The sequence below is a fragment of the Palaemon carinicauda genome, chromosome 38 (assembly GCF_036898095.1).
Source record: "Palaemon carinicauda isolate YSFRI2023 chromosome 38, ASM3689809v2, whole genome shotgun sequence".
In the NCBI taxonomy this organism is placed as follows: domain Eukaryota; kingdom Metazoa; phylum Arthropoda; class Malacostraca; order Decapoda; family Palaemonidae; genus Palaemon; species Palaemon carinicauda.
In genome coordinates, this window is record NC_090762.1 from 498,008 (window position 1) to 524,689 (window position 26,682).

Here is a 26,682-nt window from a genome sequence, read left to right on the forward strand (position 1 = left end):
AAAGTTCTCGTCAAAGACTACTCCGAGGAAACTGCTACAAACTTTGTTAAACTAAGTTATGAGGAAAGTTTGTTAAAGAAAATTCCAGGATTCACCCATCTCTCCACAAACACGGTCACGCTTCCACAGTCGTGTGGCAGCATCCTCCTCTTCGATTTTATTAAGGAAATAACTCTTGAAATACAGCTTCTTTGGTGTTGACGTTGAAATGTAATTTCCTTGAGCTTCAATACGTTTGCTTTGTTATTCCTTTTTGGCTTTTGCCTTCTTAGCTTCGTATCTTTAAGGTTGCTGGGAAGCAACAGAGGACCTTTTGACCATAAATTATTGTTGCCGAGGTGGAGGACACATCCCCGTGCAAATGATTTAACCTTAAATCACTTGCTGAAGTTGGAAGATATTCAAATGCAGAAGTCAGAGTCATCCATCACTGTCTTAGTTTAAATGCAAGTTATCTGGACTTGCTCCCAGGCTGACATGAGTCTTTTTATAGTTTATATATGACATCTGTTTTTGACGTTGTTAATAGTTTATATAGGACAGATCTGTTTTGACGTTGTTACTGTTTTTAGAATGATTTATTGTTAATTTATTCTCATCATTTATTTCATTATTTCCTTTCCTCACCGGGCTATTTTTTCCTGTTGGAGCCCTTGGGCTTTTAGCATCTTGCTTTTCCAACTAGGGTTGTAGCTTGGCTAGTAATAATGATAATAATAATAATATCTCTTTGTCATTTAATCAGTGATGGGATGATCGCCAAAACAGTACTACTTGGAAGGCTCTGAGAAATGCGTGGAACGCCTTTTTAATTGCCTAATTGATTTGATAATTGGACGCCTTTAATTAATCCCAAAGTGATTTATGCTGAATGGAAACATCTTTGCCTTGCAATCTGTTGGACGGGAATTCAAAACCCGGTCAAGCTTGATAGTTTCTTTTAGTGTCTGTAGCCTTATCATCCTTGTGAGCTTTAAATTGGTGTCTTTAGGGTATTGTCTAGCTGCTGAGTTATCAGCAGCATTGCCTGCCTTTCCTTTTAGTCCTAGCTTCCCTTTTAGTCCTAGCTTCCCTTTTAGTCCTAGCTTCCCTTTTAGTCCTACCTTCCCTTCTAGTCCTAGCTTCCCTTTTTATCCTACCTTCCCTTTTAGTCCTACCTTCCCTTTTAGTCCTAGCTTCCCTTTTTATCCTACCTTCCCTTTTAGTCCTACCTTCCCTTTTAGTCCTAGCTTCCCTTTTAGTCCTACCTTCCCTTCTAGTCCTAGCTTCCCTTTTTGTCCTACCTTCCCTTCTAGTCCTAGCTTCCCTTTTTGTCCTACCTTCCCTTCTAGTCCTAGCTTCCCTTTTAGTCCTACCTTCCCTTCTAGTCCTAGCTTCCCTTTTAGTCCTACCTTCCCTTCTAGTCCTAGCTTCCCTTTTTGTCCTACCTTCCCTTTTAGTCCTACCCTCCCTTTTAGTCCTAGCTTCCCTTCTAGTCCTAGCTTCCCTTTTAGTCCTAGCTTCCCTTTTAGTCCTACCTTCCCTTTTAGTCCTACCTTCCCTTTTAGTCCTACCATCCCTTCTAGTCCTAGCTTCCCTTTTAGTCCTAGCTTCCCTTTTAGTCCTACCTTCCCTTCTAGTCCTAGCTTCCCTTTAGTCCTAGCTTCCCTTTTAGTCCTACCTTCCCTTTTAGTCCTACCTTCCCTTTTAGTCCTATCTTCCCTTTTAGTCCTACCTTCCCTTTTAGTCCTACCTTCCCTTTTAGTCCTAGCTTCCCTTCTAGTCCTAGCTTCCCTTTAGTCCTACCTTCCCTTTTAGTCCTACCTTCCCTTTTAGTCCTAGCTTGATGGAGAGAGGTGCCTTGGGCACTGATCCTATGGTCAGAGTCTAGGGCATGGTCTTGTCCCTTGCCTCTGCTATTCATGAGTGACCTTTAGGACCTTTACAAAATCTAGAAGGGTCCAGGCTGGTGGTATTTAGGTTGCAAAATGACCTCGAAATCATTGCTTGGACACACACAACAACAACAACAACAACAACAAAAGTCAGCTTTATTCTCAGTTCAAAGCATCTGTTATGACTTTAAAAAAATAATCGTTTAATATCAAATTTAATTACAGTTGACCTACACAAGGTATTTTCATTTATGCAAAACGAGATAAAATGAAGAAGATATGCTCTGGAAACTTACATTGATACAATGTAAAATGTTTTATTTTCCTCTGTTAGTTTATTTTCGAAGACGCAATTCCTGCAGTAAATAAAGATCTAATATTAAATGTTCGCTAATAAGTGTTGAGTGATGGTGGATTTATGTATTCTGATATTTTGGTTTATAGCAATTTGAAGTTTCGTCTTGAAATTCCGACTTTTTCCCGATTCCATCATTTTCCTCACCACAGTTTCGAATCCGTTGAGGGTCCTCAGAAATTTATCCGCGTTATTGTTCAAGTTGTAGAATCCTCCATTGAGGTCCATAGGTCGCAAAGTAAACATGCTTTACTAGATCCCTATTGATACAAAGCCCATAGACCATCTTTGAGGTTCGGTTCGATTCTGTTCGGTTCGGTTCTGTTCGGTTCGGTTGCCCCACCTTGTGGGACACGGGCTCTTGCTCTGAGGTTTTTCCCCATAATCTTACCTAAATACCCAATGAGATTACAATTTCTGGAGTCATTTTCGCTAAAGGAGGTATACATATACACACACACACACACACACACACACACACACATATATATATATATATATATATATATATATATATATATATATATATATATATATATATATATATATATATATATGTGTGTGTGTGTGTGTGTGTGTGTGTGTTTATGTATGTATTTTAAATAGATATATAGGTACATAAAAGATGTATATATACATACATACATACATATATATATATATATATATATATATATATATATATATATATATATATATATATATATATAAATATATATATATATATATATATATATATATATATATATATATATATAGATACATAGGTACATAAAAGATGTATATATACACACACACATATATATATGTATATATATATAATGTAAATATATATGTGTATATACATACTATATATATGTGTGTGTCTAAATACATGTGTATCTAAATTTATAAAAGGTTATAAATTACGATCTCATTTTTTATAATATTACAAAAAGTATTTTACTAATAAAAATAACTTTATGAGTTTGTTTGATCATTGATTGAATTGAAAAAAAAATATTTATATTTATTATTACACAACATACCTGCTTTTAATCATCAAAACAAATTCTGCATATTTCTATTATCATCCTTTCATTAATTATTCTCAAGAGAGAGAGAGAGAGAGAGAGAGAGAGAGAGAGAGAGAGAGAGAGAGAGAGAGAGAGAGAGAGAGAGAGAGAGAGAGTGAGTTTGTTAGGAAGGATACACCTCATCAGGGAAGGCACAATGAAGGAAGATTTAACGCTGTTGGGGTTGAGAGCTTTTGTTGCTGTGGCTGCTGCGTTGCCAAGGAAACCGTTCAATCTCTCTCTCTCTCTCTCTCTCTCTCTCTCTCTCTCTCTCTCTCTCTCTCTCTCTCACTGTGACATTCTTTTCAACTGGGTAGTATATCGTGATGTTGGTGGACTGGCGTGATTTCCCCTGAAACAATACCTAACGCTGATAATATTCTGTTTCCTCACCAGTGTTACCACATGTAGTAATTTATCCCTAGATTTAGGGATTTTGGGTGTCTGATGGGGATATTCTGTACAAATTTCTATGTAGAAACAAAGATCGGTAAACCTTTATATTTTCTTTAGTTAGTTTGCTTGCACTTATGTGAAATAAACTGCGTAATTTCTATATTATTGAAGCCCACAGGATCAAAAGGAAAAATATTTCTTGATATGGGAATTTTTTTTTTTTTTTTTTTTTTAGATATCTTATCATGAGTTTTGAGGATTATTAGACTAACCCATCTGGCAACACTGCTCCTCACTCTTTCATCCATCTTTCCTATCAGCTAAAAAAAAAACCCATTTCAGATAATGATAAAAAAAAGCTAATCAGAATTAAAGAGTTAACTAGACATCCATCTTTCCTATCAGCTAAAAAAAAACCCATCCCAGATAATGATAAAAAAATGCTAATCAGAATGAAAGAGTTAACTAGACAGACCCTTGGCTTATAGATAAGAATATCCATATTCATTTTTGTTGAATTGGTTAATATTTTATCCTCGAAAACATTCTTTTCTTCATGTCATTAAGTTGAGAAAAACGTAGGATTTTTCTCACAAGGTCTGTAGACCCTGATCAAGTCCCTTATCCTGGGAAACTGAAAGAACGAGTTCCATGTGTCTTTATTCCACGAGGACAGGTCATTGTCCCCTACTAGGATACTGGGGATTTGTTTGTTCCAAGACTCTTTTCATAATGGAAGCTGTCTTTTTTTACTCTACCGGAAAGGGAAAATTCATGTGATTTGTTCTGTTAAAGTTTTCATAGTTTAAATAGGAAATATTTATTCTAATATTGTTACTATTCCTAAAATATTTTATTTTTCTTTATTTCCCTGTTGGGGCCCCTGCGCTTATAGCATCCTGCTTTTCCAACTAGGGTTGTAGCTTAGCATATAATAATAATAATGATGATGATAATAATAATAATAATAATAATAATAATAATAATAATAATAATAATAATAATAATAGTTACATTGGCAATTTCTTCTATGTAAAATCTGGTCTTACATAATAAATGCTTGCGTTTCCTAAGGAATTATAAAGGATTTTCAAAGTAAATAATATGATTTTTTTAATTCCCGTGCAATGTAAGTTGACGTTATGACATTGACATTTAAACTGGATAGTAATATTTCCATTTTTAATATATGCAAATCACTTTTTAGGTGGAAGTATGGATCCTGCTATTTTATTTCTTATTCATATTTTATCTTATTTATAGCAATATATGTTTTTTAAATGTTTCCAATAATATTTATAACTTCCATAAGAATTGATAAAGAAATATAATTAATGTAATTTTCCTGATAGATAATGGTTTCTATGTGACACTATGGAAATTTTGAATGGATAAGACTTAACGATTTCTTAAAAGAGCTGATATATTGATCCAAAGTTGAATAATGACTGTCAAATTGAATGGCATTGAAGGAATATTATTTTTTGGTATAGTGTTATTTACAGAAGACTTTTATTCCATCACTGTTGCTTCCGAAAATTGCTACAATATTTTAGAAGAATTCGTTTATTTAAATCTATGGGTTGAAAAAAAGAGCAATAAGGATACCTGCTTGAAAATTTAGATCAATTGGTAAATATAGAAACCCAAAGTTTTTGGAGAAATCTCTCTCTCTCTCTCTCTCTCTCTCTCTCTCTCTCTCTCTCTCTCTCTCTCTCTGCTCTTCAACATTTCTGTTTTGTAGGATTGTAGGAAGCGAAGGATACTCGTGGAGTGCTTTGGCAAACTTCGAGTAAAGTCACGAGGTTTGAAACTATAACACTCGCCATATTTTCTTTTGATGGAGAAAGTTAAATGGAAAGTTGGAACGAGAACGGAAGGCAGCTGTACCTTCCCTCGAATAAATAATAGCGTTAAGTAAAATTGCTGTTCGCTCTGGTTTTATTCCTTGTTTCGAGTGCTGCAGGAGTTTCCCTGGTATAAATGCTTTCGTCTCTCTCTCTCTCTCTCTCTCTCTCTCTCTCTCTCTCTCTCTCTCTCTCTCTCTCTCTCTCTCTCTCTCTCTCGGACATTTAATATATAAGGACATAGGAAAAGTCTTGAAGATAATTATATTGTATGCGGTAATAATAATTCACAAAGAATCTCTCTCTCTCTCTCTCTCTCTCTCTCTCTCTCTCTCTCTCTCTCTCTCTCTCTCTCTCTCAGATATTTAATATGTAAGGACGTAGGAAAAGTCTTGAAGATAATTATATTGTATGCGGTAATAATAATTCACAAAGAATCTCTCTCTCTCTCTCTCTCTCTCTCTCTCTCTCTCTCTCTCTCTCTCTCTCTCTCTCTCTCTCTCTCTCGGACATTTAATATATAAGGATATAAAAAAAGTCTTGAAAATAATTATATTGTATGCGGTAATAATAATTCACAAAGAATCTCTCTCTCTCTCTCTCTCTCTCTCTCTCTCTCTCTCTCTCTCTCTCTCTCTCTCAGATATTTGATATATAAGGACGTAGGAAAAGTCTTGAGGATAATTATATGCGGTAATAATAATTCACAACTCTCTCTCTCTCTCTCTCTCTCTCTCTCTCTCTCTCTCTCTCTCTCTCTCTCTCTCTCTCTCTCTCTCTCTCTCAGGCATTGGTCAGAATATCCTGCTATCCACGATATGCAAACTGAAGTAATTTTACACCCATTCAATCATTCTTTGATAAGAACAACATTAGCTGTCACCTTAGAATCACTTTTTTTTCATTTAGCGTTATTTTGATTGTCTATCTGTTTTTATCATCAGAAATCTGATACGAATAGCGTGATAAACCGATTCCTTCTCTGGCTGGTTGCCTGGTTCAGACTAAGCTGGCCTTAAGCCAGCACACAGCCCGTATCCAAAGGGTTTAAAAGGAATAAGGGGTCCTGGTCTGGTCTGGAGCTCAGGGTTTTACACAGTCAACAGATTAGGCAGTTCTTTCAAAACAAATATTTTATTCTGTGAAGATAAAATTAAGTTAAATTTCTGAGCTCGCTTGATACTATCGTATACTCGTATCTTGCAATTTTATTAACATTTCATTTACTAAATGATAGCTTGGAATTATATAACTGTAATGACTTATTAACGATTCATCATTTAATGTTTTAATATTGACCAGGCTGACATGAGACGTGTTATTGTTTATATATGACATATATGTTTTTGACGTTGTTAATAGTTTATATAGGACATATCTGTTTTGACGCTGTTACTGTTTTTAGAATGATATATTGTTAATTTATTCTCATCATTTATTTATCTCCTTATTTCCTTTCCTCACCGGGCTATTTTTCCCTATTGGAGCCCTTGGGCTTATAGCTTCTTGCTTTTCAAACTAGGGTTGTAGCTTGGCTAGTAATAATAATAATAATAATAATAATAATAATAATAATAATAATAATAATAATAATAATAATAACAAAGACGGAAACTTGAAATGACTTTCGCAAATGATACAATAGTATTTCTAAATATTCCTCAAAGCATCCTTTACAATTACACCAATATAGACAATAGGATACATTCAGATTACATTCTCATTAATCCCAAACATTTAGAAAAAAATTCGTATGTCCAATGATATTCAGCTGGTAATGTTTAGATTTACTTTCCAAGCGATTATGTTCCTTTGTGGCATAGCTGTATACCGATAATATTTCTATCCATACCCTTTATTTAAGATATAATCGCAAACAAAAATTACAAAAGATCAGTTTGATACAGGAATATAAAATTTACGAAAAGGATTTATACCTGATACCACTGGTATCAAATCCAATCCTATTCATCACTTCTCCCCCTCTATTTTTCGTTTACTTTGTTAGTTTTCATCGAGAACTTCCAGGCTAGGTCAAATGACAACAGGTCAGCTGGGTAAAAGTAGGTTCACACATACAATAGGTAGGGTTGGGTGTGCGATACATTGGACAAAGGTAGATGGTCAGAAGGAATAGAGTTTCAAGGATAATTAAATTACCCTCTGTTAAGCCTTTGGTTCATTATCCCTTAACATATAAATCTTCTTGAAGTCAATGATATCCTAATGATGTACTATTGGAGTTTATGTCCAGTCATCTTGAAGTGTTTGCTCTCAATGCCTAATTTTACTTGAATACAATCAGTCTTTCACTGTATTGAGCTCTTGCTTAAGGGTACACTCTGGCACACTGTTCTATCTTATTTCTCTTCCTCTTGTTTTGTTAATTTTTTTTATAGTTTATATAAGATATATTTATTTTAATGTTATTAGTCTTAAAATATTTTATTTTTCTTAGTTTCCTTTCCTCAGTGAGCTATTTTCCCTGTTGGAGCTCCTGGGCTTATAGCATCCTAGTTTTACAACTAGGGTAGTAGCTTAGCAAGTAACAACAACAACAACAACAACAACAATAATAATAATAATAATAATAATAATAATAATAATAATAATAATAATAATAATAATAACTGAAGGGAAGCTTGAAGTTTGTGAATGTACCTCAGATGCATCCTCGCCCACAGGCATTCATCGTTGAAGGTTGTAGCTCACATGGCATTTGCATTTTAATTATTCTTATCTTTGATGTTGGAGTTCTTTTAAAACTACAGTAATTTGCTGTCATTTTATAGTTGCCACATACTGTAAATACTGGAGCATCCTCGTGAAAGGTTTTTGAATGTCACTAAAGATCACCTTCTGCTTTGGGAAGCAAAGATAGGTTCTTGTTTGATATACTGCAAGCATCTTGTTTGACATTTTACAGAAAAAGGCCCATCTCAGCTGTAGTAAGAACCTGATTTATCCTCCCATGCAAAAGTATTACTTAAGGATATCTGGAAATTCCCTGGCATTCGTCTGATCGTCACCCATAACATCACCTATAGTCAATTTCTTTTAGCGATGCAGATTTGCACTGACTCGCAGCGGTGCCCTTTTAGCTCGGAAAAGTTTCCTGGTCGCTGATTGGTTTGAATTATCTTGTCCAACCAATCAGCGATCAGAAAACTTTTCCGAGCTAAAACGCACCGTTGCGAGTCGGTGCAAATCTGCCTCGCTAAAAGAAATGTACTATAGTCGTTAAAATTAAACTCATGGTTTTAAACCTCCCTTACCAGCTAGAACATGCAACTGATGTCCATTTGTGAAGAGACATCAGCCTCCTAAACGTATCTTCGTATCATTATAAAGCTTCTCCATCTTATACATTGTTGTGTTGAATAGCTTTACAATATGCTTGAAAGTTTTATTCCAGCTGTGACCAGATTGAGGAGTAATCTTAATCAGGGAGTTGAATCGGTGGAAGTTCAGAGGTTTAAACTTGCAGTGAATGTTTTTGTGTTGAACAGGCTGACATAAGTCAATCTTCATAGTTTATGTGTGACAGAACTAACATGACGTTATTACTGATCTTAAAATATTCAATATCCCGTATTCATTACTTCTCTTATATAGTTAATTTATTTCCTGATTTTCTTTCCTCACTGGACTTTTCCCCTGTTGGACCCCTTGGGTATATAGCATCAAGCTTTTCCAACTAGGTAGCAAGTTTCCGTTGCTTTCAACCACAGTATAACTTACAATACAGCACTACCATATGTGAAGGTTATCGTAGGCTTTGAATTATATTGCAAAGTTGATAACAGATGCTCAAGTTTTATGTTTGGTTAAATGCACAAGAATTCATGAAAGCTTCACCAAGCCTTCACCTGCCAAGTGTTTTAAATTACCCCACCTAAAAAAGAGGTTTAAATTGATTGGTATTTTATGGCTCTCCTTTTTATTATTTATGTATTTGTTCATTTTTCTGGGGTAATATATAGTATATTAGATCTTGAAACTGATCCAGAATCAGCAATGGATCTCAAACTTGTTTCTGAGCTATTGATGTTTTGTTATGAACTTTAGCGAAGGGGTGGCTATGTAGGGGGCAAAAGAAGTACTATTAGATATTGTTATGGGTCCTATATTAGACTTTGGTTTTGGGTTTGGGGGATCGTGGCCTGTTGAAAGGGTTATGCACTTGCATAAGGCTTTTCAGTTTTGAAATGTGATCATCATTATACCTGTAATGTATATAGATAGATAGATAGATAGATTTTTATTGACCACAAATTCTACTTTAAAATGAAAAAAATTACAATAAATATAATTACATATTAACATTAATCTATTATACTATCGGGATATTTACATTTTATTTATTATGTAGTCAATGAAATTACGGGATTTATAATAGTTCCTTAGCATATATCACAATTAAAATCATTAAGTATATTTCCTATAAATCACTTTAACTTAAAATTACAGTAAGCATAGAGCTTTTAGTAGAGTAATCATCTAACTTTTAATCGGCGTTAAACTCAATACTTTTCCTTATAATCTTATATTTATTTAATAATATAATTAGATTTCGTCGAAAGGATGTACTGTAAATATTTACGAAAATTATATGCAAATATATGATATATCTGCGGAAAACAAAAATTCTCTGGTATTTTAATCACTGTTTTAAGGATTCCATACAATTTGATTATCATTATACATGTAATTTGAATATCTTATGCGAAAAATTATCAACAAAATAGTATGTCTACACACTCGTGTTTCCTGTAATTTATATCCTTTTTTTTTTTTTTTTTTTAATTATATTTTTGTCGATGACCGCGGAGGTAGCAGCAGTAGGGGATTCAGCATTATGAAGCTTCATCTGCGGTGGATAACGGGGGAGGGTGGGCTGTGGCACCCTAGCAGTACCAGCCGAACTCGGTTGAGTCCCTTGTTAGGCTGGGAGGAACGTAGAGAGTAGAGGTCCCCTTTTTTGTTTTTGTTTCATTTGTTGATGTAGGCTTTGGTATATGTATGTATGTAATTATATTTTTCTTTTTTTTCTAGTTGTGGAGTCCATACTACGAGGAGAAAACGTCGGAATAACCCCAAGACGGTCTCGCACGGCAACTAATAACCATCATCAGTCAGGGGTAAGTAACAGAATTCTCTTACTACAATCATTCTTTATGTATTGGACATTAATTTTATTGTTGTTATATAGAATAGTATCATCAGTTGTGTTATTAAGGTGTTTGGAAACCTCTATAATCTTGACAATCGTGTTATTAATAACCAGCTGAAAACCTCTGCAATCTTGACAATCGTGTTATTAATTACCAGCTGAAAACCTCTGCAATCTTGACAATCTCACCTCTACAATCTTGACAATCTTGTTATTAATTACCAGCTGGGATAAATTTGTGTAAGCTTTTTAATACATTTGCTTTTCGAATTCTTGGCTTTCGAGATCTTCTTCAACAGAAATATCTTCACCAATCACAGTCTTATGTCTTATATCACTGGGTTATTTTTCCCTGTTGGAGCCCCTGGGCATAATTATAGCATCCTGCTTTTCCAACTAGGGTTATAGCTTAGCTAGTAATAATAATAATAATTATTATTATTATTATTATTATTATTATTATTATTATTATTATTATTATTATTATCGTATTACACCTCACTTCCTTGATACTGTCAACTGCTCAGCTGGTGAAAAATTACTTGCGAAGAAGATTCCCTTCCTGCGTGAGGCACTTATATAAATGTTAAGCATTGTGGCCATCTGTAAATGGCCCGAAACATTCATTCCTGTAAAAGGAATTAAAATATGTAGTCTGTTCCTTCAGGGGAACATGTTTTCATGACCACTGATCCCTCTAGTCTGAAATGGGTTGAATAACCTTTCAGTGTTTATTTTGTTTTGAAGTTTCATGTTGATGAACTAGATGTTCGGCCTCTTTTTTTATTTATGTCTTTAAGCTTCGCTTTGCTTCTGCTTGTGTTTTGATTTAGCGGCAGATGAATGACTGCAAAGTGAAAAAAAACCGCTTCCCACACGAACACATTGGAAACTATTTTATTAGGTTTTGCTCTCTCTCTCTCTCTCTCTCTCTCTCTCTCTCTCTCTCTCTCTCTCTCTCTCTCTCTCTCTCTCTCGGCGTCAATGACCTCAGATGTCAGGATGCCTGAAAACTTTAAATCAATCAATCAATCTCTCTCTCTCTCTCTCTCTCTCTCTCTCTCTCTCTCTCTCTCTCTCTCTCTCTCTCCTCTCTCTCTCTCTCGTGTCAACATATTTTTGTCCTTTTTCCTATGTTTTTGACATTTAGCATTTTCTATTATACTTATTTATCTAGCATTGGGAGTTTTTATTAGGTCTCTCTCTCTCTCTCTCTCTCTCTCTCTCTCTCTCTCTCTCTCTCTCCTCTCTCTCTCTCTCTCTCTCGTGTCAACATATTATTGTACTTTTTCCTATGTTTTTGACATTTAGCATTTTCTATTATACTTATTTATCTAGCATTGGGAGTTTTTTTGTCCTTTTTCCTATGTTTTTGACATTTAGCATTTTCTATTATACTTATTTATCTAGCATTGGGAGTTTTTTGTCCTTTTTCCTATGTTTTTGACATTTAGCATTTTCTATTATACTTATTTATCTAGCATTGGGAGTTTTTTTGTCCTTTTTCCTATGTTTTTGACATTTAGCATTTTCTATTATACTTATTTATCTAGCATTGGGAGTTTTTTTTGTCCTTTTTCCTATGTTTTTGACATTTAGCATTTTCTATTATACTTATTTATCTAGCATTGGGAGTTTTTTCATATGGGTTTTCAACAATAACACATTTATCATTATGAATTGGCTTGAAGTTTTTATTATGCGGCCAAATTAGATTTATTAATGTTGAATCTCTTCCACTGACTGATGTTTGTAATTATCATAATATAGATTTTATAATCCTTGTAGCTTTTTGTTTATCCAAGATAGGATATCATTTTCCCAGACATGAATTATAACCAACTCACACCTCAAGAGCCAATTACAGAAACTATTATCACAGATTTCAATGTCTCCGTGATATTTTCTTGTGGCTAGAGATTGATGGATCTGATTTTTACATCGGTAATTGAAGCCATCTCGATATTTGATGCCTTGTCACTCATCGCGTTTTGCGTGTTATGTGGAATTCATTGACGTCATCCTTGTGATGATGGATATTTGAATAATATTGGATGGTGTGTCTGCTACGATCCACACTTGATGGTTCAGTGACACCTGGCACTTTGCTTCAATCAAATTTTACTGATGAATTATTTTACATTCAATGGTTATTTATTTTAATGTTACTCTTCTTAAAATATTTTATTTTTCCTTCTTGCCTTTCCTTACTGGGCTATTTTCCCTGTTGGGGCCCCTGGGCTTATAGCATTTTGCTTTTCCAGCTAGGGTTGTAGCTTAGCAAATAATAATAATAATAATAATAATAATAATAATAATAATAATAATTATGTTTCTTTTCAAGGAAAGCTATTTAACTTTACGTAAAGCTGGTCGCGAGGCTGAATTAATCGGTTGATAATGAATAGTTATGGAAAATAACTTTTGATTAGGATTCAAGCAATAAGTGGGATTTATTTTATGTATTTGAAATGCATTGGGAGCGTAACCCAAGGTCATAAAGGTAAAACTGGTCGTTTTAGTATTTAAAATGGTGTATTATTTCTAAGAAAAATAAAACAAAGCAATAAAACTATATTGGTTAAATTGCTACGTGAATAAATACATAGAAATAACAACTAAAGGATAGTAAACAGATAAATACAAACATAACATTGAGGGCAATTAAGTGCAGTCTTTAAGGTAGCCCTACGTCCAAGTTTGTATTCATGTGGGTTAATATCAGTAGCATTACTATAGAATAGGGAGACGAGAGGCCTCTACTAAGGGTTTTTTCCGCATCCTAAGAAAATGTGGACGTTGGTGCTAAGCCAAGACAAGGAAGTGTCCCGAAGGAAAATGTCCATGCAGGATATCTCTTAACCATTTAAACCCCAGGCTATTTGGAAATTTCCAACCCTTAACTGCCAGGGGTTATTTTTTTCAAGCACATTTTGCAGTATATTTTTTAAAAATTGCTCTAATAGCCTTAATCTTTGTCATAGAGAGGTCAGGTTGGTCTCATTCTCTTGGAAAATGCCTGAAGTTTCTCAAAAAATTATCAAAAATATGCAAAAAAAAAAAAAAAAAACATTTAAATAGCAGTTTTTTGCAATAACGTACCGGTACGCTCCATGGGGGTAAAGGGATGTGTTTTGTGAAACGTACCAGTACGTCCTTTGGGGGTAAAAGGGTTAATAATGACTTAATCATAATTACCATTTTTGAGGGGAAGGATATTGCTATTTGTACTTGATATATAATGAGAGGGAGACTTCAAAATCGTAGAGAAGAAAATTTGAGAAATCTATCAGAAGCACTAATTGTACAGTAAATTATGGTAACAGAAATAAATCAAAACTATTTTGGCTGGATATCTGTAGAGGAGGAAAGCGTCAGTATTGTGACGGGCCGAGAGAAGGTTGTGACTCAAATGCAGTTTGAAAGCAACTGAGTAACTTTATTAAAGAACACTCTCCTTTATATACAAAAGCTCAAAGCAACAAGAAATTTCATGTTAAAAAAACAGACACTGTTACAGAGGAGAAAAGCAGACATGTTCATTCTGGTTCTTTTTAGTTCGAGGGAAGAGCGAAGATACAAGCATAATATATACACAAAATGAACTATGTACGATCGTGTGACACACGATTGGTACAGTATAGTACACCAGATGATGATGCTGTATTTTGCCCTAGCGTCGAAAATGGTTCTGCCATGCATATAGAATCGTTAATGCTTAGTTTTCTATGTTCACCCTTTCTCTACAGACTTTTGAGTTTATTACCATTAGTAGATGCAGCTTTCATGTGGCAGAAAGTTATGGATGTAAATTGAATTCAATTTAATGTCAAACACTTAGGTTCACTTACTTGTATGAACTCTGTTCTAGGTTCATTGTATCTAACAAGTGTGTGTGTGCTACTGAGAACATTTATTCATGGATCCTAAATCCTTTAAGGCTTTATTCTATGAATGATCTGTAGATGATACATATATTCTCTCAAAAGACAGGTGTCATTTCCTGGCGTTTGATTTATTCTTTGAAAAGAATAAGCAGCTTAGCATCCTTTTCTTTATGTAATATTTAGCGTAATTGACTCTAATATCCTTGCCAATATTTGAGCCAGTTAGCCTTTCCTCAGGTATCCTTCAGTATCCTTATGTCCTATGTTGAAATTATGATGGACGCTGCTAAGCCTTAGGCATAAACTTGGCCTCCATATGTCGTCCTCTTTACCCTGGTCAGCCAGCAGTGGGTTTCAGCTGACTTTGTTTGGTATCGTCACACCCTTTTCCTCTTCATATTACTCTGTAGATTTCGTGACAGTACAGAGTACCACAGAACCTTTTTATACGATATTGGTAAATCATATTTTTCAGGTTTAATATCCTTCGCGTAATGTCCTACTAGGTACTGCTATTTTGTCATGTTGGATTTCCTTTATCTGTGTAGTTTAAAGATTTATAGACCGTTCATTAAGGACAAAGGTAAAGGACATGACAATGAACTAGAAACACCATGTATTATTATTATAATTATTATTATTATTATTATTATTATTATTATTATTATTATTATTATTATTATTATTATTATAAATATTATTATTATTATAATTATTATTATTATTATCACTTGCTAAGCTACAACCCTAGCTGAAAAAGCAAGATGATATAAGCCGAGGGGCTCCAACAGGAAAATTAGCCCAGAGAAGAAAGTAAACAAGGAAACAAAATATTTTAAGAACAGTAGCATTAAGATAAATATTTCAGGTATAAACTATAAAAACTTTAACAAAACAAGAGGAAGAGAAATTAGGTAGAACTGTTTGTCCAAGTGTACCCTCAAGCAAGAGAACTCTAACCGAAGACAGTTTAAGACCATGGTACAGAGGATATGGCATTTCCCAAGACAAGAGAACAATGGTTTGATTTTGGAGTGTCCTTCTCTTAGAAGAGTTGCTTACCATAGCTAAAGAGTCCATTCTACCCTTACCAAGAGGAAAGTGGCCACTGAACAATTACGGTGCAGTAGTTAAACCACTTGGGTGAAGAAGAAGTGCTTGGTAATCTCCATTTTGTTAGGTGTATGAGGACAGAGGAGAATCTGTAAAGAATAGACCAGACTATTCGGTGTGTGTGTAGGCAAAGGGAAAGTGGACCGTTACCAGAGAGAAGGATCAAGTGTAGCACTGTCTGGCTCGTCAAAGGACCCTATAACTCTTCAGTGGTAGTATCTCTACGAGTGGCTGGTGTATACATATGATCCGCGCCCAAGCCCTCTCTCCATGAAGCTATGACTATTGAGGTCCAGGCAATGATTGCTGATGACTCAGCAGGAAGACCTATGGGCTCCCCCAAACCACATGCCTAGTTCACAAGGATAGTGAGGTTGAAGACGCTTTAAAAACTTCTTCTTTGTCTACATCTTTTCCCACTTCTATGTGGGGTCGATGTTTCTGGTCAGCTTTCTCCATCTACCTCTGTCCCACACTTCATCACCGGTTAATCCCTTTGATCGAAGGTCATCTTTGATACAGTCCATCCACCTTCGCTTAGGTCTCCCTCTCCTTCTCGTTCCCTGTACCTCCATTTCCATCACTTTACTCCCAATATACTGTTCATCTCTTCTCATGACATGACTATTGATCTCGAACTCCCTCCAACAGATTGCAAGACTTGATGTTTCCAATTGGGTACCACACCCCAGTTGTATCTTACATTTATTTTTTGCAGTTCTATCATAATTTATACTTAGAAGTTTTACGTTTTAAAGGTCTTGTATAATTTGGTCTTGTTTTCGTTTTTTCCACTGTTACGGAAAATAAGACAAAAGCTTTATAAACATTCCTAATAGGTTTAGGTACAAGATTTTAATGGCCCGGCTTTAGGAATTTGAAAAGTTTGGTTCTGATTCTATTCCTTGCATGTTAGTTATCTCCTGTTCTAAAATTTCCTATCATTTATACCATTTCAAACCCTCGTTTATATAGAGGTTACCAGTCTGTATTTAACCTCTTGTACCGAAATGTAGGACACGATTTCATATAGATGCACTTATTTGGTATTTGTTTTGCTGTAAATAACAATGGTTTGTTGTTTGATCTCCTTTGTTGATTGAAGAGAGCTTTCTTTTTTTTATTATGAAGGTTTCATTCTCCAGACTTCATTTGTATCATTGTTATTTCGTGGACTGCGTTACCAGCATTCATTTGTTCTTAATTGACTGGCCCTTTGGTCTATCTATTATCTGGTGCTATTAAGCATTATATATATATATATATATATATAATATATATATATATATATATATATATATATAAAGCAATATATATATATGTATATATATTATATAAAGCACTATATATATATATATATATATATATATATATATATATATATATATATTTATATATTTATATATATATATAATATAAAGCACTATATATATATGTATGTATATATATAATATAATATATATATATATATATATATATATAATATATAAAGCACTATATATATATATATATATATATATATATATATATATATGTATATATAAATCACTATATATATATATATATATATATATATATATATATATATATATATATATATATATGTATATATATTATATAAAGCATTATATATATATAATATATATATATATATATATATATATATATAAAGCACTATGTATATATATAATAAAGCACTATTTATATATATATATATATATATATATATATATATATATAATATAGTGGGAGAGGAAGCAGCCATACCCTAGTGTGAAGGGGGCCGTGGTTACCCTGAGAGATATACAGTACTCGTAAACCACGCTACAACACAAGGTCTACAAATTGCCGAATCAGCGGTTCTAGATAAAAGAATAGTGTATCAAATATTGAAGATTTCACAAGGCTTATTAATGTTCATATTTATACAATACTTTAAGAAATGATACTTATACTCACATACTCGCCTACTTATAGATAATCTGGGATCACTTGCGGTAATAGCATTTTAAGAGACTTTTATGAAAAGTTATATTAATTGTTTGGTTTGAGCTTCAGTTCCACTAAGGAATACAAAGCATTGTGAATTGAAGGCTGTCATTCTTTTTCTCATTCTTTCTCTCATTCTTTACTTATATAATGAAACTGCTGTCCTCAGTGAACTCGTGCTGTTTACAAATTCAATTGTTTATTTTTTAAAGTATAAATACACAATACTTTTATTTCTTATGGAAAACTACTTATTTATTTGTTCCCCTTTCAGAAGGATGTTTATAAACTTTCTTTGGAAGTATTTAGAATCCTGATCTACATTGGTGAACTGAAACTTGTCTTAAATATATATATATATATATATATATATATATATATATATATATATATATATAATATATATATAATATATGATATGATAAGATTTTGCACATTTTTACGTGTTTTTCATATTCAAATAAGCCATGTATATTTTGATACATTAATGTCTGGATTCTCCTAACGACCTCGGGATCAGAGCCCCAGGCGAAATCACACAAAGACAAGAGCTTGGCTCCGGCCGGGAATCGAACCCTGGTCGGCAAGCTTGTATAGACAGTGACTAAGCCACTTGGCCACGAAGAAAGATAAAAGTCAATGACAATTCTTCTGTACTTATACTTAAAAATGTGCAAAATTTATCATTAATTGAATGCCAAGTAACAAACTACCAATTAGCTACGATGGTGAAGATGGGTGTTGATTTCAATTCTAAGTACAAAACACCTGAATTCGACAGGTATAACTACAGAAGAATTGTCATTGACTTTTATCTTTCTTCGTGGCCAAGTGGCTCAGTCACTGTCTATACAAGCTTGCCGACCAGGGTTCGATTCCCGGCCGGAGCCAAGCTCTTGTCTTTGTGTGATTTCGCCTGGGGCTCTGATCCCGAAGTCGTTAAGAGAATCCAGACATTAATGTATCAAAAATATATATGGCTTATTTGAATATATATATATATATATATATATATATATATATATATATATATATATATATATATTGTGTGTGTGTGTGTTTCTGCGTGTGTGTATTACTGGATTCCCCTGGTCCCTTGTGTTTAGACCTCTTGTGTTACCATGAGAATGCGTCAGACAGAGGGATCACTGGTGAGGTGAAGAGAAAGAGAGAGAAGAATAAATTGACATTGTGTTGTCCAACAAATGTATTACATTTTTTTCTCGACTCTCTCGCCCTTCATCCCTACGCTGTTGATGTGATATTTTTATTTCCTGAAGTAAAGACATTTTCTGTCAACATATTTCTAAAATTGAATGAGTTGGTTGTAGGTATTTCTTTACAATTGTCGTTTTTCAACGTAACATACCCTTAATAATTCGTGTTGGAGTGAGCTGTTTTATTATTATTATTATTATTATTATTATTATTATTATTATTATTATTATTATTATTATTATTATTTATTATTCACCAGCTGAACTCGTCTGAGTCCCTGGTTAGGCTGGAGGAACGTAGAGAGTAGAGGTCCCCTTTTTTGTTTTGTTTCTTGTTGATGTCGGCTACCCCCCAAAGTTGGGGAAGTGCCTTTGGTATATGGATGGATTATTGTTATTATTATTATTATTATTATTATTATTATTATTATTATTATTATTATTATTATTATTATTAATTTCTAAGCTACAACCCTAGTCGGAAAAGCAGACTGCTTTAAGCCCGAGGGGTCCAACAGTGAAAAATAGCCCAGAGAGGAAAGGAAATAAGGAAATAAATCAACTACAAAAGTAATGAGCAATTAAAGTATAATATTTTAAGAACAGTAACAACATTAAAGTAAATCTTCCATATATGAACTATAAAAACTTGAAAGAAAAAAAATATTATATGTCTTAATATAGTTTATATATGAAATACCTGTTTTGATGTTGTCACTGTTTCAAAAATATTCTATTTTAATTGTTCATTTTTTCTCCTATCGTTTATTTATATCCTTCTTTGCTTTCCTCACTGGACTATTTTTCCTTGCTGGAGCCCTTGGACTTATAGTATCTTGCTTGTGCAATTATGATTGTAGCTTAGCTAATAATAATAATAATAATAATAATAATAATAATAATAATAATAATAATAATAATGTATACCGAATGTGTAAATCATACATAACATTCTGTAAGACCATTATAAAGAAAAAAAATATTTACAGATTACGATGTTCAGGTCGCTTCCACTGCCTTTTAAACACTTTTATATCCTTCTTTATTAACGAAATAAATAATGGTAAAGAAGCTCTCCTCTCTCTCTCTCTCCTCTCTCTCTCTCTCTCTCTCCTCTCTCCTCTCTCTCTCTCTCTCTCCTCTCTCTCCCCCATCCATTAAACAAACTTATATATTTTACCAAAAACAACCAATGGAAAAGAATCTCTCTCTCTCTCTCTCCTCTCTCTCTCCTCTCTCTCCTCTTCTCTCTCTCTCTCTCTCTCTCCTCTCTCTCTCCTCCATAACTTTTATGTCCATTTAACACATATATTTTTTTACCAAAAACTCTCTCTCTCTCTCTCTCTCTCTCTCTCTCTCCTCTCTCTCTCTCTCTCTCTCTCTCTCTCTATATATATATATATATATATATATATATATATATATATATATATATATATATATATAATCTTTTATGTTCATTAAACACATATTTTACTAAAAATAACCGATGGAAACGAATCTCTCTCTCTCTCTCTCTCTCTCTCTCTCTCTCTCTCTCTCTCTCTCTCTCTCTCTCTCCTCTCTCGTGGAAACGAATCTCTCTCTCCATATCTTTTATGTCCATTAAACACATATATTTTTTTGACCAAAAATAACCTATGGAAACGAATCTCTCTCTCTCTCTCTCTCTCTCTCCCATGTCTTTTATGTCCATTAAGCAAACTTTCTTTCCCCCCCCCCCCCGCCCCTAACCCTGTATTCTTTCGGGTTTCCCTTGTGTCCTCGCCCCCACACCATCCAGTTGCACTCCCCTTGTTCCTTTCGCCCCCTTTTCTCCTCTCTGTCCCTCTCCCTTTCCTCCCTAGGGCCCACATTCCTAGGTTTTTCCTCGTTATCCCCCTTATCCATTCTCAGGAACTCCCCCCTCCCCCCTCTTCGTCTCCCTTCTGCTCCCTTTAAATATCCCTTGTGCGTGGTGTGATGGGCCCTAGGATGGGCCCTAGGATGGGCCCCATCACGCCGTAAGGGGGAAACAGCCAGGATTCTGAACGGATTGGGGGTCGAGCTGAAGATATCCAGTGAGAGTTACGGTGGATGGAAGAGAGAGAGAGAGGAGAGAGAGAGAGAGAGAGAGAGAGAGAGAGAGAGAGAGAGAGAGAGAGCTCTTTCCCCATCTGTGGGACAACCCTAACGTGTTCCCCTGTCGAGTCTAAAATTTAGTGTACACAGCTCGTCTCTCTCTCTCTCTCTCTCTCTCTCTCTCCTCTCCTCTCTCTCTCTCTCTCTCTCTCTCTCAGAGAATGGAAAAAGGCAATAATAGCGGGAGGGAAAAAAATGGGGATAGCAGGAGGCTGTTAGCACCATAATCCTTTCTTTTTACTCTTAAATTGCAGTCATGATTTCGTTTCAGGGCTAAATTATTCCCTTTGGCCATAGCAAGGGGGAAAGAAAATTAAACGAGAGGGTGAAGTGACAGGAAAACGGCTATTGCCTGATTTGGAAGAGAGAAGGAGAGGTATGTTTTCTAAGCTTTTTTTTTTTTCTGTAGATATTTCTTTCTCAAATCCGCTTGAAATTTGATACGGAGTTGTTGGCCTTGAGACAGATCCCTGCCACGCCCCACCAAGCCAACCATCTGAGGCTTCGGTCTGTTCCAAGGGTAGACCTATGTGATGTGTATCCACTTTCTCTCGATTTTGACGTTTAGAAGCCCGATCATATTTCGCCGCAGAAAATTAAAATGATCCCCGATTAGCACATGTTGTGTTTATTAGTTTTCTATTTGTTAGTTATTAAATGAAATTTATCTATGGTTGTATATGATTCTACTTTGTTTTAGCTACCTTATTCTTATTATTCTCAATGTTTATTTTGTTTATTATTTATTGCAGAAAATTAAAAAGATCGCCGATTAGTACATGGTGTGTTTATTAGATTTTTATTTGTTAGTTATTAAATGAATATCATCTAAGGTTGTATATGATTCTTCTTTCATTTAACTACATTATTCTTATTATTATCAATTTTGAATTTTTTTTTATTACTTTTAGGCCTTTTTTTCTCTATAGTTGATGGTGAGTTAGATTAATTACTTCTACACAGCAGAAAATCTGTTTCTGTCTCCCATCACTATATGTTTTATAATCATTACAGCACTTGCAAAAAAGGTGTTGTTTATTGCCATATCAAATGTTTTTAAAGTATTTTATTTTAATTGTTCATTACTACTTATATCGTTTATGTATTTCCTCATTCCTTTCCTCACTGGGCTATTTTTCCTTGTTGGAGCCCTTGGGCTTATAGCTTCTTGCTTTTCCAACTAGGGTTGTAGCTTAGCTAGTAATAATAATAATAATAATAATAATAATAATACTAATATAATAACAGTTATTTACTATTTGAAATCCCTTGGTTAATGAAACTTAAGAGCTTCCATGACCTTGGCCATTTCAACTCCTGCTTCATTATGTAATCAACCATTATAACGAAACTTGAATAAACTATCCGAGCGATGAAAGAGAGAGAGAGAGAGAGAGAGAGAGAGAGAGAGAGGAGAGAGAGAGAGGAGAGAGAGAGAGAGGGGGGGGGGGGTAACCTAACGGACCAGCGTTAATTACCTGAGTCGTTGTTCATCAAGCAAAACTTAGTTATAGTTGTCACGTGCCGAATTGCAAAAGCAAATCTGTTTATTCTTATCAGGGTAATCCGCATCCATGCTTGATGGATGCAGCCAGCAATTTGCATTTTGAAGGATACGAAGGCAGACGTACAGTTGGCTTCCTTAATTCCTGCACACCATTGTCTCCTTAGTCTCCCGTGATTGATTGATTGATTGATTTAAGAGTTTTCAGGCATCCTGACATCTAAGGTCATTGACGTCGGTAACATTTAATTTATGTATACAAAAAATAAATAAAATAAAAAATAAAAGAGTATTCAATTAAAATCATAAAAGTTGAATGTCATAAATCTAAAAAATGCCACTTGCATAGTAGGAAACATCATTTCCAAGAATCTTGGCAAGGATGAACCTGCCACCCTCACCTCGAGCCTCAAACAGATATCTATTCCTTAAGTTGTCCCGTGAAGCGTATCGGAATGAATGAGAACCAACTGTACATGCGAGCGTTATGAATTCAACGGCTTAGGCTTGGGACTTTACAAGGTCGCGGTATGAAGAAAATCGTTCGTAATGGATTTATTTACACTGCAGGTGGGATGGGATGCTGCGCACTGCGATCTGCATTTGGCGAAATTCAGGCTGCTTGGCCTTGGAAACTCTCGAATAACCGGGATGCTCTTTTCGAAGAATTTGGTCCGTGACTTTAAATGCATTTAGGCGCTCTGAAATTTGACTTTGAAATGGTAATTAAGTTTATGTGTATATATATATATATATATATATATATATATATATATATATATATATATATATATATATATATGTGTGTGTGTGTGTGTGTGTGTGTGTGTGTGTATATATATATATATATATATATATATATATATATATATATATATATATATATATATATATATATATATATATATACATGTGTGTGTGTATATATATATATATATATATATATATATATATATATATATATATATATTTCTCTTTTTATTTTTTACTTAATTGATGATATTATTTTAGTTGTATTGTTGCCCGAAGAGCTCTGCCCCACATGGGCTTGGACCGAGTCTTTTTTTTTTTTTTTTTTTTTTTTTTTTTTTAAACCTTTGTATGTAAATATTTTTGTCCAATAAACATTATTATATTATTATTAATATATATAAATATGTATATATGTGTGTGATATATATGTGAATATATATATATATATATATATATATATTAGAAGAGAGAGAGAGAGAGAGGAGAGAGAGAGAGAGAGAGAGGATGAGAGAGAGAGAGAGAGAGAGAGAGAGATGAAATTCTCCTTGAAGTATGAAGTCTTCTTGGGAACAAGTTCTAAAGATAATGATGTATAAACTGTGAATTTCTTTTTCGTTTATTTCTGTTTTCTAATTATTATTGAAGGTCGCGAAACACACCTTTTATAATTTTCATCAGGGAGAAGTTTGATCCGACTTCATAAGTTTATCATTATTATAATTGAATTTGACCGAAAAAAGACGAAACATTGATTTTAATCAAGCAAAGAGCTATTACCATTTATTTCAGAATGCATTTGTAGTATAATATCCAGATTTCGAGTTACGTCGGTTTCTGTAAAATAATAGAATTATTAAAATTATTGTATTGGGAGGTATGTGGTAATACATATGTAAACCTAATGTCAAGAATTATAATGCCTGGGTTATTATGGTTCTTAAAGAGCTGTCTCTATTTATGGTAAGGGATATTCCCAATTAAATGTTTGCGCAAGTTCATAAGAATGGAAAAGAAGAAAATAGATTGGGTACAAAAAAATAACAAAGGACTTCGTACGAGTCTTTTTATAGTTTAATTTATGACATATTTGTTTTTGATGTCGTTAACAGTTTATATATGACATGTCTGTTTTGACGTTGTTACTTTTTTGAGAATGATTTATTGTTAACTTGTTTTCTTAATTTATTAATTTCCTTATTTCCTTTCCTCACTGGGCTATTTTCCCCTGTTGGAGTCCCTGGGCTTATAGCATCTTGCTTTTCCAACTAGGGTTGTAGCTTGTATAGTAATAATGATAATAATAATATAGAGTATGAATAGAAAACCACCAAAATATGTCGCAAATATTGTCCTTTGAGTCGGAAACATTTTTCAAAATGAAGGCATTTTTATTGGTGCAGGCGAAATCATTCCTAGTCCAGTGAAAATTGATGCTTGCATATTGCATACGAAATTTTGGGGAGATAACATTGAAGACACAAAAGAGCTGAAAATTTAGCTCTATTCAGAAATATCTTCGAGGGTCTCCCGTTTTAAAAGCTTGATTTAGTATCGAGATCAAGTGGAGAGACAAGAAGAAAAGACCAGAATGATCCTCTTGTGGGTAAGAAGAAATTCGAGACACAGTTAAGAAAGTATGTAATTATAAAAAGACAAATGGTTCCTTGAAAGACGGTAATATCCTTTAAAGGTTTAAAGGCCACTCATGAATGGCAGAGGCAAGGGACAGTGACATTGCTCTAGCAATCAGGACAATGCCCTAGAGACTGACCATATATCATATGATCAGCGCCCAAGCCTCCTCTCCGCCCAAGCTAGGACCAGGGAGAGCCAGGCAGTGGCTGCTGATGACTCAGTAGATAGACCTATAGGCTCCCCCAAACCCCCCAACTTTAGCTCACACGGATGGTAAGGTTGCAGACACTAATGGCACTAACGAGTCTGAGCGGGACTCGAACCACCGACTGGCAAACACCAGGCAGAAACGTTACCAATCAGGCCACAGCAACCCTTTGGGATACAACAGAGATACAGAAAGAAGGGACAAACGCAGCCAGTCAGTTATAACATAAACAGAAGAGGACCCAAATTCAAGATGTAAATCATAATGTAAATAATAGTGAATGAATGGCTACATATTATTAAAGGCATTTACGCCTCCCCATTTAAATCAATGACAATTCTTTAAAGCCACGGCATGAGGTTTCGCAAGGTTTGGAGAGGCGACTACACTGTGAATCTGTTATGATACGATTATATGTATATGATTTTCTAGGATAAATAATTCAATGTGCATTAAGGGTTTTCTTTTGTATACACGCTGAATAATGTGTGTTAGTCTGCTATATAATCGTTCTTCATCTCTCTCTCTCTCTCTCTCTCTCTCTCTCTCTCTCTCTCTCTCTGTTCGTGAACGATGCATCAACACTTAACGTAATTCTCTCTCTCTCTCTCTCTCTCTCTCTCTCTCTCTCTCTCTCTCTCTCTCTCTCTGTTTGTGAACGATGCATCAACACTTAACGTAATTCTCTCTCTCTCTCTCTCTCTCTCTCTCTCTCTCTCTCTCTCTCTCTCTCTCTCTCTCTCTCTCTCATACTTGGGAAACAGAAGATGTTAATTAAAAGTTTGTGCTAATCCATGTTACTATAGATAAGATGGCATACCAAGTTAATGGCTATGATGATAAGGGAAATGGCTGTAGATATATCCTGTTTATATTTGTTTGAAGATATCATTGAAGTTAGAAGTGCAGGTTAGAAAGGGAAGGTGAAAACATGGTGGTGAATGCAGTAAAGAAGTAAGTGAGCGGCATATAATTAGAAAATTAATTGATTTTGTTTATGGTGGAATGTGTGTGGTTGAATAGTTGTTGAAATTTTATAGGTATTATGGGTAGTCTTTATGATCATTGGAAGATAGGGAGAGGAAATAAAACCCGATGACTAGTGAATAAGAATGAGATTTGAGGATGGATAGAATAATCAAGAAGGAACTAAAAGAAACAAGAAAGCAAGTATTGAAAATAGGAGAAAGTGATGAAAGTCTTTAGGGAGAAATAAGGAGTCTTCCTGCAGTGGAATATTAAAACAGAAGAACAGTGGGTTCGGTTCTAAACTTTATGCACTCTATCTTTAGATAACTAGAGGGATACTAGAAGTTGGAGGATGGCCAGTTGATGCTAGGACAGCATTGCAAGATAATAAAACTAGTTGTGGATGGATTGACAAATGGCTGACGACTTTAGAAGATACGCCACTGATAGCCGGGGGGCGAAGGGGATCCAAAGAAAGTAATAAAACAGATTATTATTATTATTATTATTATTATTATTATTATTATTAGCCAAGCTACAACCCTAGTTGGAAAAGCAAGATGCTATAAGCCCAAGGGCTCCAACA

General features: G+C 34.4%; 1 protein-coding gene across 1 annotated transcript in view; it reads left to right on the forward strand.

Annotated features, from left to right (window-relative positions):
- LOC137630027 (nucleolar and coiled-body phosphoprotein 1-like) overlaps positions 1-26,682 on the forward strand; it is a 342,225-nt gene that overhangs the window by 248,050 nt on the left and 67,493 nt on the right. The window contains exon 7 of the mRNA XM_068361523.1: positions 10,583-10,668. Coding sequence (XP_068217624.1) covers positions 10,583-10,668 — 86 coding nt within the window. The remainder of the gene's footprint in view (positions 1-10,582; positions 10,669-26,682) is intronic.